General features: G+C 40.3%; 1 protein-coding gene across 2 annotated transcripts in view; it reads right to left on the bottom strand.

The window, feature by feature from the left end:
* Antxr1 (ANTXR cell adhesion molecule 1) overlaps nucleotides 1-14,532 on the bottom strand; it is a 201,495-nt gene that overhangs the window by 135,500 nt on the left and 51,463 nt on the right. For both annotated transcript variants that reach the window (XM_063229544.1, XM_003469037.5), the window contains exons 4-8: nucleotides 9,656-9,737; nucleotides 8,943-8,976; nucleotides 7,645-7,724; nucleotides 5,109-5,177; nucleotides 3,607-3,687 (exon numbers count right to left, since the gene is read on the bottom strand). In XM_063229544.1, coding sequence (XP_063085614.1) covers nucleotides 3,607-3,687; nucleotides 5,109-5,177; nucleotides 7,645-7,724; nucleotides 8,943-8,976; nucleotides 9,656-9,737 — 346 coding nt within the window. The remainder of the gene's footprint in view (nucleotides 1-3,606; nucleotides 3,688-5,108; nucleotides 5,178-7,644; nucleotides 7,725-8,942; nucleotides 8,977-9,655; nucleotides 9,738-14,532) is intronic.

Here is a 14,532-nt window from a genome sequence, read left to right as displayed (position 1 = left end):
AGGTACAGACCTCACGACCACTGATTCTGAGTGTGTTTATCCATCATCCAGAGGGGATATGGATCAGACTTCCTGAGCCATGACTGCAGGACTGCTTCATGGTGAGACTGGACACCTGGCTGTTGTCTCCCGCTGCCCTTAGAGGAAACACTGTGGCCCTCGAGTCTACCTCTTCTTTGCCTTCGGTCAGTCTCAGTCTCCATCTTGAGTATTTCTCTTTTATTCTCCTATGCACCATTTTGTGATCATGCTTTGCGAGAACATTCTCTCCATGCTCACCCAGTGGATTCTTGCTTTTTGTCCTTTAGGTCACCTCTTCATGAGAGTCTCTATCCTCTGTCAACCCATTTACTCTTAATCTTTGGGATACGCTATTTCCTTTACACCATTTATCACAATTTAAATTATATATTTCTTTTCTTGTTTTTGTATGTCTTTCCTATTAGATCATAAAGTCCACTGGGTCAGGGCCTCCACCCAATTCACTTGTAACTGAATGATCAGAGCTTGCCATGAAAGGTTTTTCAATGAATAGTTGATCCGTAAATAAGTATTCATTTCAGGTTTGAAAATACAGTCTTTATAGGCATAAAACTTTATGACCATGTGAGTTTCTTAGAAAGCTGCTCAGCAATCTTAATTTTGGATAATTAAGCCGGTGCTATTTTATTATGAGAAAATAATGAAATAGTATCCAGGAGAACAAGCTAGAACCGCAGATACTTCAGAGAGAGAGAGAGAAAAAAAAGAGGGTTTTCTTTTCAATGCCATAAAGGAGAAATCAACCTACTTCTTAAAAACAGCTAACTTTTAGGCCACAATTATTCCTGTCTGATTTAAGAAAGATGAGTTCTACTGTGCTTTTCCTTGTTTCTCTGTCCAAGCAAACCAATTAACAACCACAATAGGCATGGATTTTGAGTCCTGGCAGAATCAAAACCACTAGTATAAATTCTGGATAAAAGCTCGTAAGAATGTTATCATTCAGCTAAAAGTCTGGAGACTGAAGTTTCAAATTATTTTTCTTCCCTTTTTGGGTCACTGCTGTACTAAAACTTCTAACATATCCTTGGAGTTATTTCCATTTGAGCATGAGGGAAGCTTCACAAACATCCGGGCTCATGTTGAGTTTGAGTGAGTTGTTAAGGCTAAAATATTCAAGGACAATACTGTTTTACACAGATAAAAAGATTCTAATTATTTGTGTAGGAATCAACTCTCGAATGATGTTAGCCACATGGGTCATAAGAACCTCTGAACAGATAGAAGGTTTGTCCTTGTTTGGAATTCAGCTCTCTGAAGGCAGGTCTACCATCAGCCTCCTGAATGGCTACTGCCTCTGGCAACTCAATACACAGACACTGCCAATAACTCTTTTCTTAAGTATCACCTGTTATGTTAAAAAATGTTTCTATGACAAGATAGAAAAGGGGATTAAAGGCTCCAAACATGAAGAAATGATGCAGTGCTAGAAACATTAATTACCCTGATGTGATCAGTGCACATTGTGGACATGTTTTAAAATCCCACACTGTAGCCCATTGAGTAGTACAAGTATTACATCGTGATTAAAATGCAAAAATTAATTGCTTTTTAATTGCAGTTAGTAATACCCGCCACTGCCTATAAGTTGGAGTCAAAACCCTTTCAAGGCTGTTGCATATTTGCTCCAATGCAATGTCCAAGCTTGCTTGGACAAAACCCTGAAACTCTCCTGCCAGACAACTTATCATTGCTGCTCCTGAATGTGCTCTGAGAAAGGGGTCAAGATTGTGCCATCTCCCCTCTGATGACATGCACCTTCAACTTCCTGGTCTTTTAGTGATTCTCTCATCGAAGTTCTCATGAAAGCTCGTGCCCAGAAGCATCCATCTGAGCTCCCAGAGGCTTTCTCGTCAGTCATGTTTCACGGTGTTGAGTTGTTGTTTTATATGGCATTGCAGTTTGTGTTGCTTACATTGACATGTGTGCCCGACACTGACTGCAGAAATCTAAAGCTGGGTTCCCTCACTTGCGGACCCATCACTGGGTCCAATGTCTCTCCATCCTTTCAATAATTCTCACTTTTTGGTCAAAGCATTTGAGTGGGTTTTTGTTCCTTGCCAACAAATAATCTTGAATAAAACAATTGTCATTTGCATATATTTAAGATGGGAACTTCCTATCTGATGCAGGATTGTTTTTCACAATTTTCAAAACTCAGAGTCATATATGTCAATTTTCTAAAAGTTTACCTGGCCCACTTATTTTTTAAAAATGTAGATTTGAAATAAGCACATACTTTGGATTCATCTCCAATTGACTATAATAGAATCTTCTGGGAAAGGGCCTAAGAAGTGATATTACAAGCACGATTCCCAGGTGACTTTTTTGGTACATATTCTGGAAAATTTAGAGAATCAGGGGAAGCTAATGTTAAGGTCCATCACACGATGAGGCTGGGAATTGGAAGAGGAAATGATTCATGGGCTTCAAATACCTTTTATGTGCTTGGCAAGATAGTGGGTATGACATGTCTTTCTTGGCAATAATCCTCCAAAATTTCTACCTTATGAATTCCTTTTTGCCAAGAAACAAGCGGCCAAAGATCTCTACGTGGCAAGAGCTTGTGCTGGCATTGAAACACTGTGCTGATCAATTCCCAAGGTCAACTTCTTTCTCCCTCTGCTTTCCATTCGTCTAGTGCTCCTGGCAATCTATGGATGATCTCAGATATCACACAGAGACACAGCCATGCTGGGGCTTCCTAAGTTTACCTGGGAAAGATACTGAAGTTCCAGCCAATAACCCCTAGACCAAGAATCCCTTAAGAAGGTTGTGGTCCTTGAGTTCTGAATTTGTGTCCTGAACCCCAAGTCTGGAGCTTGGTGGGCTCCCATTGATGACCATAGGTTGCCTGGCTAGTCTTACCTATGGGTGGATATTATTACAGGTACAGCACACACATCGGCTTCCCAGCTGAAGCTTTAAAGGCCATACATCTAATATTCCAGCCAAGAGCCTGGTCTGGATATGAAGAGTGGAGAACCGAGGCCCCAGAAGCCAGTGTCCCCACACATCAAACAAGAAAAGGACTGTAAAAACCACGTGTATGTGGAAGGAGGGATGGTAATTGTGCAGTCTCTAGAAAACACAGAAGCCCAGACTGTACCTCAGACTTAGAGACCCAGGCATCAAGAGTTCCAGGTGACTTCAGGGGGTCTAAGCCACCTCTCCTGGCCAGGTAACACAGGTTCAACCCTCTAATGTTCCAATGACAGCTTGTGTGCAGTCACAGCTGGGAAACCTGAGGTCAGTCAAATGCAAATGAGCAGCCACAAGTCTGTCCAGTAGAGCTGAGATACCACCTCAAGTTTGGCTCCCTGCCCACACAGGCTCTTTGTCAGCTTTTAACTTTTCCTTGCTGGGTAGAACGGGCAGCATGGAGTCTAAGAAGAGGAACAGCCTTAGAGGCTGGAAGGAAATGTGAGATGCAGACCAAGAGATACAAAGGAATGTTCTCTCGGGCAGAAAAACAGCAATCTCAGCAAGACAGACGAGGGCATTGATTGCAGACTGAGGACAGAAAGTGCCTCCCGACCCCCTTGGAGGATGCGTGCTACTCACAGAGTGGATGATGCCCTGCAGGGCCTGGAATCCGTCATTCACGGGGAACACGTGGTCCTTACTGTCTGCAATCCGGGCCAGCTGTGCACCGCGCAAACACAAACATACACAGAGAGACATCAGGTGAGGATGCAGAGAAGGAAATAAAGTGACTGCTTCTGGGGTTCTCACCTCCATCTGGAACCTGGAGGATCCCAAGGCGTTCACTGGGCTCAGGGCCCTCCTCGAAAGCTCTGCAGCAGCAATGAGCTTAGCAGAGGCTCCCCTGGAGCAGGCCTGAGGGGCGGCTCCAGTTTTTACATTTGTTTTAATGCTTTTCTCCTTGGGAGCAGAGGTAGAATTACCCAGCTGGATGAGCATTTGGCCTGGGATGGTATATTTATGAATTTGGGGATAGGCCATTGGCTCCTTTTCCTCCCATTCACCCAAATTCCTGTTAGCCACTTTACCTGAATAAAACGGACTCAGGTTTCTTTTCAGAGCAATTTAAAAAAATAAATTCAGGCTTTGGTGTTGGGCGAGGTCAATGAATAGGGACCCCAAATGTTCCCCTGAACCATGCATAAGGAAAAGGGATCTTGCTTTTGCTGTGCTTTATGCAGCAGAGGACGAACAGCAAGGAGAATCTGATCTGTGAGTTTTTCCACCCAGACTTTGTGTGGTTCTGTAACTGTCACAGTCAGACTCAGTGCCAGTCAGAGTCAGTGCATACAATTAAAAGTACTTTTTTTGTTTTTACTGACTGCAAAAATAACATATACTCATTGTTAAAATCTAAGAAAATCCAAGACAGTTAAAATAAAAAGTCATCTGTGATCCTTCCATATTTATCATCTCTTTGTTAATAATTTGAAATATATAATTTTTAACACTTTGTCAATGCAAATACAAGCATATTTAGTCTGAGCGGGCATATAGTCCTTCCACTGCTTTACGATCCTATTCTGTTCATTCAACAATATATCATGCACATTTTCCTATGCCATTGTAACAAAAAGAAATTATGAATTACATTGAGGACCATTTATTTAGGTTGATAGTAGTTGTTCAAAATTGGCCTATATGTATCTGCGTATACTTTTTTGCCCCACCTGTCTGATCATCACCATATTTGGGATTGAAAATGTGTTAGAGTTTTCATATGCAAAGGGAATATGTATCATTTGAATCAAAATATACTTGTCAAATTAAATGAAAAGAAAATAAATGTTCAAGATAATTTAGATCAATTTACTATTACTGGGACAGTGTCAATTTACTCTTTCTGGGAAAGTCACTAAGAGAGATGCTGCTTGAAAGGTCTGTGCCTAAGATCCTAAGTGTTTCAGAAAATGGCTTTACATTTTTACACACCATTGACTCCTTCCTGGAAAGCATTTCTGGAAAAATAGCCTAGCTGAGGGATATTTGTCTTGCTGATATGTCCTTTGTATGGAATGCTCAGGTTTTCCATTTTCATGAGATCGGTATGTTCCCAAACCTGATGAAATACACCATCATACCTGTGTTTCATTGAAATCTTTCACACCCACACAGTAAACGATTGCACCAAGATCTCGGGATCTGTTGGCCTGTGTCAAAGAAACAAGGACATTAGAGAGAGGCAGTGGCAAACACACTCCTGTTGGGTTTTCCAGACTAACTTCAATGATTGGGTATTTGAGCACCAGCCATGTACCAGGCAACACAGTGAAGAAAGCAGCCCTTGTTCCTACGAGGCTCATGTTCCAGTTAACATCACACTCAACATCACCGAGAGTAGCCTAGAGGACAGTGATCAGTCTGGTAGGAAGTGCTGACAAGCTCTATTGAACTAGAGTATCGATAAAGGCCTTTGAAAGGTGAGGAGAGTAAGGGAAAGTGCAGGCTAAGACAAGTTAAAATAAATCTTGTGGGGAAAATGATTACCTCTTCTAAACCTCAACTGGATTTTTAATGCCACATTTTTATTTGAAATGGCAGCATATTAGCACAAAAGAATGTGGCCATTGGGACCAGCTATATCTGAGTAAGGTCTTTTTCATTCCCATAGAATAAACTGGTTTATTGGTTGTTCTGTATTTGAATAGGTGAACACATGGTCTCCTTTACACTTAATCATTGAAGAGGCAACATAATAACATTCAGGTTTTGCTTGATTTTAATATTTGATCTATTAAAGGCTCTGATAATTTGTTTTCCAGGTTCTCTCGTGCTACAGAATAGAAAACAAAAGTAAGAGATTGTTGGTGTCTATAATTGATGCTCAATAAATAACTGATAACATATAGTAAGTCCTTAATACATGGATTTTTATATGAATTCTCCCTCTACCTCGGTGATCAAACTTATTTATATCTAATACTGAATTTTGGAAAGGACAGAAGTGTCTTTTCCCCTCTGTGCTGGAAACATTTCCTGCTGCTTTCAGGATAAATCAAACTTCTAGAGTCAGTCTAACACCAGTTTGATCTATAACAGCACTGTGATTCTTTTCCTGTAGTCAGGGCTTTCTATAGAATTATCAAGAATGGATAATTATATCCCAGCATTTCTTTTTTCAGAAAGTTTTTTTCCTGGCATTGGCATTCTGAATATTTTTCCCAGTCTGTATGGACCATATCTAAAATTCCTTTCTCCTGACCCTTTTTTAAACCACCAACATTCATCATTTATTTTTTAGTTCTTTCCTTATAAAGGGTTTTTACTTTATTTGACCATTATTTAGCACCCAAATAAGCCGTTTGGCATTGCTACCACATAGTTTCTACCTTACAATATAGAAATGTGTTCTTTCCCACATGCTTGGGGAATGTGTCATCCAGCTTGTGTGTTTCCCCGTGCTGAGAAGGTATCCTCTACACTGGTGGGAGAAGGCAGGAATAATAAAGCAGGAAATATTGTATGGTAAGATCCGCAGGGCAGTAACCGGGTGTCGCTCACTCTTTGTCTCTAGTGTCTAGCAAGCTCTCCGCTACCCTCTGAGTCATTGAGTACATACTTCATACTCATGGGGACAGGTGAGTTAAACAGCAATCTAGAGCTTGAGGGAAGCATAATAATAACTGTGATTGGCTCCTCCCAGAGCTCCCCCCATTCACTTCCCTTTTTACTTTGACCTGAATGAACCTGTGTCACTAATAAAGCTTCAGTACACTCCCATGGTTAAGCTTGGTTCCTGAATCCAGTGGTACCTGCAGCCTAATTCTAAGTGGAAAAGATTTCCTAAGTATAACGTAACTTTGCAATTCTTGAGTATGCTTCTTTTTCTAAGTTCAGTTTCACAAACTAGAGGCTTCATTTATAGAATTCTTTTATTTATTTATTTACTTATTTTGGTACTGGGGATTGAACTCATGACCTAGTGCTTGCCAGTCTGGCGCTTACACCACTGAGTTAATCCCTAGCCCCCATTTATAGAATTCTTTTACTTAGAAATAATTTTTCAGAACATAAAAAAGGAAAGAAGAAATACAGCTGAGAGATTATAATTAACTTTGCAACCAATTACCACTCAGTTTTGGCTCTTAGAGTGGCAGTCAATGATTAGGACATTCTGTGAAGACAGACTCCTGTGTATTTCAAAATTTTTTCCTTTTCTCTTGATTTAGTGGAATATAAGAGGAAAAATAAAGGGAAAATAACGCTTTTTGTTAAAAGTGATATATGACATTTAAAAACTGTTAAAACAATATAAAGCCTTTAGTAGAGATGTGGTATATATATTTTTATCCTCCAAAACAGAATAATATGCACAAATTTTGAAAGGGGGAAACATATATTACATGTAATGCATCAAAATTCAGTTTTAAAAATGAATTATTATGATTATGTTTACATATGAAACAACTCCTGAGTTCTACAGGGAACACTTACCACTTTTCCTGAGTACAAAGTACAGTTTTTGGGGGAGAAGCCCTGTTTCTCTGTATGTTGTTTGGAGGCTTTGAGGATTGAGCCCAGGATCTCAGGGAGGCTAAGCACACGTTCTATCACTGAGCTATACCCTCAAGCACCCAGGTGTGTGTTGTGTTTAGACACTGGCAAACCATTGCTTACCTCCCTCTCGGAATAGAAAAAGAGATCTTCATGGAGTTCCCCATCAGTCAAAGCGATGATGACACTTGCTGTCCGGTATCCTGCTCAAGAGAACACAGACCAGCTCAGCCTTCTGCCTCCCCCAGGACACTTTCTCTCAGCCTTAGGAGTTTGTCTAAGTTCAACCACCTAAAATCAATGTTGTGAAAATCACCAGCTTTTATTTGGGGCCTGAGTGCAACTCCAGCATAAAGCATGGTTCCACAGGGACAGGTTTAGGTTCTGGGTTTCTTAGTCTTATCTCAACCAACAGCTGATCTGGTCTAATGGATAGAAGTGCCTAGTCACTGGATAAGACTGTTTCCAGTGAGCCAAGTGTTACTGTTTCCTGTGAGTAGTCCCTATGCCTGTAAACCAGGCTTGAGAGAAAACCCTGCCACCTGGGATTTTTTTGTCCCTTCTCACATGCTGTAGTTGACCCCAGCACTATCCTTTGAAGAGAATTTGGCAAGAATTCATAATCATCATGATTTGCAAGCTGACTGGAAGTATTACAGAAGTTGGCTAGACCTACTAGAATTCTTTTGGTGATACTTAGACTTCTAGTAACAATGCTCATAGCTGATTTATTTTAGCAAGTTTTGGTGTTGATATTGGATCTGTTTTATTTGGTGCAGTTCAAATCAAACAGGAAGTAGATACTTCTTTACAGGCCTAAGCAGGAATTTCCCTACCTCCCACACTATCACACTGATATCAAGTATAATTTTTTAAGAGATTTATCTGAGATAAAGAAATAGTAACTATGAAAGTTGTAGTAATAATAGCTAAAATAATAATAGTTATTATTTCTATTACTAGGTAATCTGCTAAGAATTTCTTTTGTATTCTTTCATTTAAATGAAGGAAAAGTTTAGAACTTAATTTAACATATCCAATTCACAGTAATGAAGATGCTTGGAGGTTAGAGAAGGACAAGATAATTAGATTTGACATAAAAATCCAAGACTTTAGTAACCAATCCAAGTATTTACTAATTTAATGAATTCAACATGCAAAACTACTTATGGGAATTACAGCTTGTGTCCATAATGGAATTTTAATTATTTTTATAGTATAACTTGACATTAACAGGACAGTAGAATTTGACGTGGGACATGCCATCTTTCCATGCATTTTTCTTTGTGATGAGTGTGTGTCCAAAGATTACTGACAATATCATATGCACATTTTACAATATGAAATTACTGAGACACCTTTTCAGAAACTGAGAAAAACATTAAACATTTCATAATGGGTAGTTTATACTCTCCTCTTACCTTGACTGTTTTCATAATAAATCTGCTCACTGGCCTGAAAAACACATGAACAACCCATTAGACATTTAAGCACTATTTGCCACTCTAAATAACATACTGAGTAGTGAGCTGGCACTGGATATGCAGCCAAGGCAATCTTGGGTCTTTATGTAATTCACCCAGGCCTCACTCAGTGATGCCAATGGAGAATAACATAAAGTTATCCTCACATGTAACGTGGACATGGATAATATCTTGCTCCTCAAAGCCCTGTACCTACTTCCCTTAAAGTCACTGGAATTCTGTCTCAGCCACTGATGCTGCCATCCAACGAAGGTCACTTTGGGAACTGCAGAGAACTGAGTGTGGTGTGATTCATGAGTACCATCCAATCATCAGCTAACAAACCAGAAGTATCAGCAAAGAAGGAAAAAAATCTGTTTCTTTAGCTCATTGGATACAGCTATCAGTGTAGACAGTGCACAAGTTTATTTTATTTATTTATTTTTTGGTACTGGGCATCGAACTCATAACCTTGCGCTTGCCAGGCAGGCACTTATGCCGCTGAGGTATATCCCCAGCATAATGTGCAAGATTATAAGGACAAAAATTAGACTCTTTTGCTACAGGGTGTTGTTCAGTTCCCTTAATGCACATACTTTATCTCACAAGCCATTCTTTGTTGTTTCCATAATGCTCTTCATAATTAGTGTTTAAAATTGTCTTAAAATTACCCTTACGAATCCTTCATGCATGTAAGTATCTCCTCCTGGTAGAACTTTCTGTAATTCTTCTAGGCCTTGACGAATCTGTTCCCTGAAATTCAAAGATACTCTGTTAGTCTTAGTAAAGCATTTTAAAGTAAAAATGGTATACTGCTGATAGCGATATGCACTGGTCTTATTTCCAAGGGTACTCATCTGGTACCCAAAAGTCTCCCAAAAGTCACCAGAGGGAAAGTCTTTGTATACACTACCCATGCAGGGTCGGCCAAGGCACAGGATGACCAGAATTTCAAGGACCAAGGAAAGGACCCTGCTGCGGGAAGCCCATTTGCTTGTGAAAAATTTCCTTTCCCTCAACAGGGACACTTTTCATTCTATGTTGGAAATGAATCTTAAAATGCAACTGCTGCCAAGGGGCCACATGACAGCTCAGGCAATGATGGGAATAGTTCCTGTGAGCCAGAGGGAGCCAAGTACCAAGAAACCAGGGAAAGGCCACCACAGGGATACGGTGGGAGCGGAAGGCCTCTGGGGCAGACTGCTCTGTGCGCGGTTGTGCCAAATGAAACCATGCATTCAACACTGAAAATAAAAACCCAAGGAATCGGTGCTTTCTAGGACAACCAAGAGTGTTTTCTGTGGGCCTGTGCCTGTGTTTTCCTACTCGGGTTGCTCAAGGTGACAGGCGGGGAAGGAAAGGGAAGCGAGGCACGGCAAGGGAAAAAGTGCAGACTTGCAGTGGAGAATGCGAGCAGTTTGGAGGCCAAGGAAATCCTCGTGGGCCATTCTCTCTAGGGTGTAAGATGCTCACACTCATGTTAGCTTTTGTGCCACAAAGGCGAGAGGCTAATTTGTGCAAAACGTACCTATTTATAAAATTTATTCATCAATGTAACTTCATTCATAAACCTAGGATAAGATTTGAAATTGCCTTTCTCCCATTTGAGAGACTCTAAGGGAATAAGATAAACACATAGTATTTAAATTAAAAAAGAAAGCTTCTTTCTGAGTAGGGAAAGAACCTATCACTTCCCCACCACCCACTGTGTACAGGGTACTGCTCAAAGGTTTCTGATTTTGCCTCGTGATAACCACTCTACACAGGTATGAATGCTCTGTGATAGTGGAAAAGTTGACCTCGGACAGGTTACGCAGAAGAACAGTGATTTGAAGTCAAATTTGCCTCGCTCAATGACGTCTTTCTCCTCTGTAAAGTAACCTAGCCTGGAGCCGTCCTGGAAACGTGGTAAGCTCTCAAAAATAACCCGCGTCAGCGAAGCTGGGTACTGACACTGTGCAGGCTCTGAATGACTGAATTAATGAACAGAGCATGACCAGTTTATCCCACAACTGCTTGGGGAGAAATTTTAATGAAAAAAAAATGGGATAGTTAAAGCAGTGTCACTGAGACTTTGGGCACTATACTATCATCTGATTGTCTTATTAGTATACAGATACTAGGTCACACAGCCAGCTGCCCAGGTAAGAAATTGGATGCTTCCTTGTTTCACTACTAATGTTTAAACTCCGTTCACGTCTCCACATCCACTATCAGCAAACTGTGTTGCTTTTACTTCAAACATACCTACAAATGAGCTGCTTCGCTATCTTTTGTCAACACCACAGCCTGAGTCATCCTGTCTTGTTATCGCCCATCTCCTGCCCACTTGCTTGGCTTCCTTTTACTTTCTGTGTGGCTGCCAGGGTTTTCTTAAAATACACACCAAGCCATGCCATCCTCTCCCCTCCTCAAAACCCTTCAGTAACAACAATCTGTGAGATCTTTGCCTCGGGCTTTGCAATGCCGCACAGGAAGGCTTTTGCCTCCCTGTTCAGCCTCATCTTCCTGCACTTCAGGCGCTCTGGTCTTCCCAAGCCTTTCCTCTGCCAGACCTTCCACATCTGCAATCTCTGCTGCCTGCGAAGCTCCTCATAGGGCTCCTTCTTACTCAGGCTTCAGTCCCAATTTAAATGTGAATTGCTCTCAATGGTGTTACTTATCTCCCCCAATCCAAATGATCCTCCTCTATTAGACTTTCTCCTGACACCTATAATTTTTGCTTCGTAGAAATTAAGTCATTTTACAATTAATAGTATTTGACTATGTAATTGTTTGGTTTCTTTTTGTTGCCAGTTCTAGACTCATCAGGGCTAAGCATCTCTTTTGGGGTTCCCCCTACATCTTCTATGTCTATTTGAGTGCTTGGTACATAACAGACACTTAGCAGATGTTTACTAAAGTTCTGGGTGGAGGGAATAGGTGTCTCCATTGATCATCTTGGGAAGAGACCAGGTTTTCAGAAGGGACAATCTTTACTTTGCCATATGGAGGAAAGCTAAGGAGAAGCCGACCGGTTATTGGGCCTTTGATGTTGTTACAAACCAAGCTCTCTGTGTTGTGTGTCTGATTTCATCTCTAATATTTTAACATCATCCACCGGAAAGGTGTAGATTAATTTCAAATCTTATTTGCTAATGAGAAAGGAAACTATCTCATGCTTTAGAAGAAGACGTAACAATGAAAGCAATGTATGTCCGCCTCCAGGGCTATGCACGCGTGTGTGTTTGTGAGGGGGCCCAGCAGTCACCTGGCTGGGGGGCAACACTGGTCTACAGGTTGGCAGCTGCATGAGGCTACAGCAGCATAAGCAGCAGTAATGTGACAAGAGGGTGAGGCGAGGATAGAGAAATCAGAATCTATTCCTGAGCATACAGGAAGAGCATTATGGAATTTTAAAAAACAGCTGGGGGACCCTGTGGAGAAGAAGGCTCATTTATGACAATTAGGTAAGAAAAGATTGGGTATTAAAGGTAAAAATGATCTTATTCTTCGGTCATAGGCGAACACTAAAACTAGAATGCTGTGTTAAGATTAAAGCTTACAAAAATGGCCTAAAAAGGCATAAAGGGGTGTGGAAAAGGTTCCTTGGCTTGACTCTTTTTTTTCCCTGCCAAGTAAAGTCTGGGAACTTGGGTATTTTTCTGTAAGCCTATTTCCTTTCCTTTACAAGTATTTCTTGAGCTTTCTAAACCTTCTGATACCAGAACAAGCAAAGGCTGTTTTGGAAAATGTTCTCATTCTTGATGCTCTGTGTCTGGCAAGATATGAACTCACTAGTTACAGTTACCCCAGCTTCCCCACTACACCAGCATCTTAAAAGACCACGTGACTCCCGCCCTCCCCAATTCCTTTGCTTCTTTTCTAAGCACTGACAACATCTAGACAAACAAAACAATGGTTTCAAGGGAATTGTGGTTTTTTTTTTTTTTTATACTCTGGGAAGCTATTAATACAAGTCTCTTCTTTATTTTTTCCTAGGAACTGAGAAAACTGGTTGAGAGATCTTTCAAAAGATGATAAGGACCTCTCTGAGAACTTAGTGATTACCAAATGCAATGTTATCTTCCTGGGAATGAGACTGGCTGGGAATCCTACAAGACAGGCTGCTATTAAAAGGTCCTATTTTTCTCGGTGGTTTCATATGTCTGCCAGTGTTCCTGCTTAGAAGTTAAGGGTTTTCAGGCCAGATGTCTTATGTTGCTTTTGCAACCCCCACAGCACTTAAGGATGGGCTGTGTGATTACCAACTAAGTGGTTCCAGTTTGGATGTATTGTTCATTCACTGCCACTACTATTTTTTGAGTCTATGCCACGCACCTAGCTACACCAGCCTGTAGGGGCAGCAGGTGGGGAGAATCAGTCACAGTGTCTTCAAGACTTTTGTTGTCCTGGGAATTTTTCTATGCTTTTGGAAGATTACTTTCTGAATTCTAATTGTATTGCTACATTTTGATAATATTTGCTGATTACCTTATACAAGCACATTAAGAAGTAATTCAGGCTTTTAGGGATCCTACTGATGCTCCCACTGCAAAATTCTTGGAGTTATACAATGTCAATCATATTTTTGTTCTATAAAAACAATCTCTACCACCACCCAAAAATAACCCAGCATCAGCTCCGCATTGTTCACCCTTTAAAAAACTTCTGCGGAATCAGACATTTCTCAAATGCTTTGCTATTGTTGGCTTTGAAGCCTCACTTTATAAACACATATCAGTATTTATTACCACTAATGCGACTCTCAAACATTTCCAATGGCCTTACAGTTCTTGTTGTAGTGAACGGAAAACAGATTAAAGGCCTTTTGCTATTACTTTTGCAATTATGAAGCTCTGAAGCACACTATAATTACGTGTGATAATATATATAGATCATGACTTCTTCTTTTACCTGAGGATAGGCTAACATGCTTTATAGTAACAAAATGCAGACTGAACCAAAGCTCTTTTTCTGTGTATTTTAATGAAGTATAATTTATATATTATTTATACACACACAGATTTTGTTCACTTCTGTTGTAATTGTTGGATTTATTTCTATAAAGCTGTGCACAATATTCTTTCCTTTTTTTTTTTTTTTTTTTTGTCTTTTTCCTTTTTATCGGTACTGGGGATCGAACTTATAACTCATGACCGCCTGCTTCCAAGGCAGGCGCTTATGCCGCTGAGCTAAATCCCCAGCCCCCTATTCCTTTATTTTCTAACACCTGTAGGATCTGTAGTAATATCTTTCCTTTCATTCCAGATACTGCTGTTTATGTAAACTGTATTTTGTTTTCTCTTTTAGACATAAATGTTACTAAGAGTTTATCAGTTTGGTCTTTTGAAATACTCAACTTCGACCTTTGTGGTTTCAGTTCCAACTTTTTTATGATCAGTGTTCGCATAGTGCATCTTTCCCTATTTTTTCATTTAAACCGATTGTTATCTTTATATTTAAAAACCATCATTTGTGGCAGATGGTTATACTTCAGCCTCCAGGGATCACTTCTCCCAGTATTTCTACCTTTGTATATTCTGCACCTGGCCATGTAATTTACTTT

Source organism: Cavia porcellus, unplaced genomic scaffold, assembly GCF_034190915.1.
Source record: "Cavia porcellus strain 051 isolate PalLab524CR breed Dunkin Hartley unplaced genomic scaffold, mCavPor4.1 scaffold_18, whole genome shotgun sequence".
Classification (NCBI taxonomy): Eukaryota; Metazoa; Chordata; class Mammalia; order Rodentia; family Caviidae; genus Cavia; species Cavia porcellus.
The sequence above is the reverse complement of the archived record's forward strand: the minus strand, read 5'-3'. Positions and strand labels throughout refer to the sequence as shown.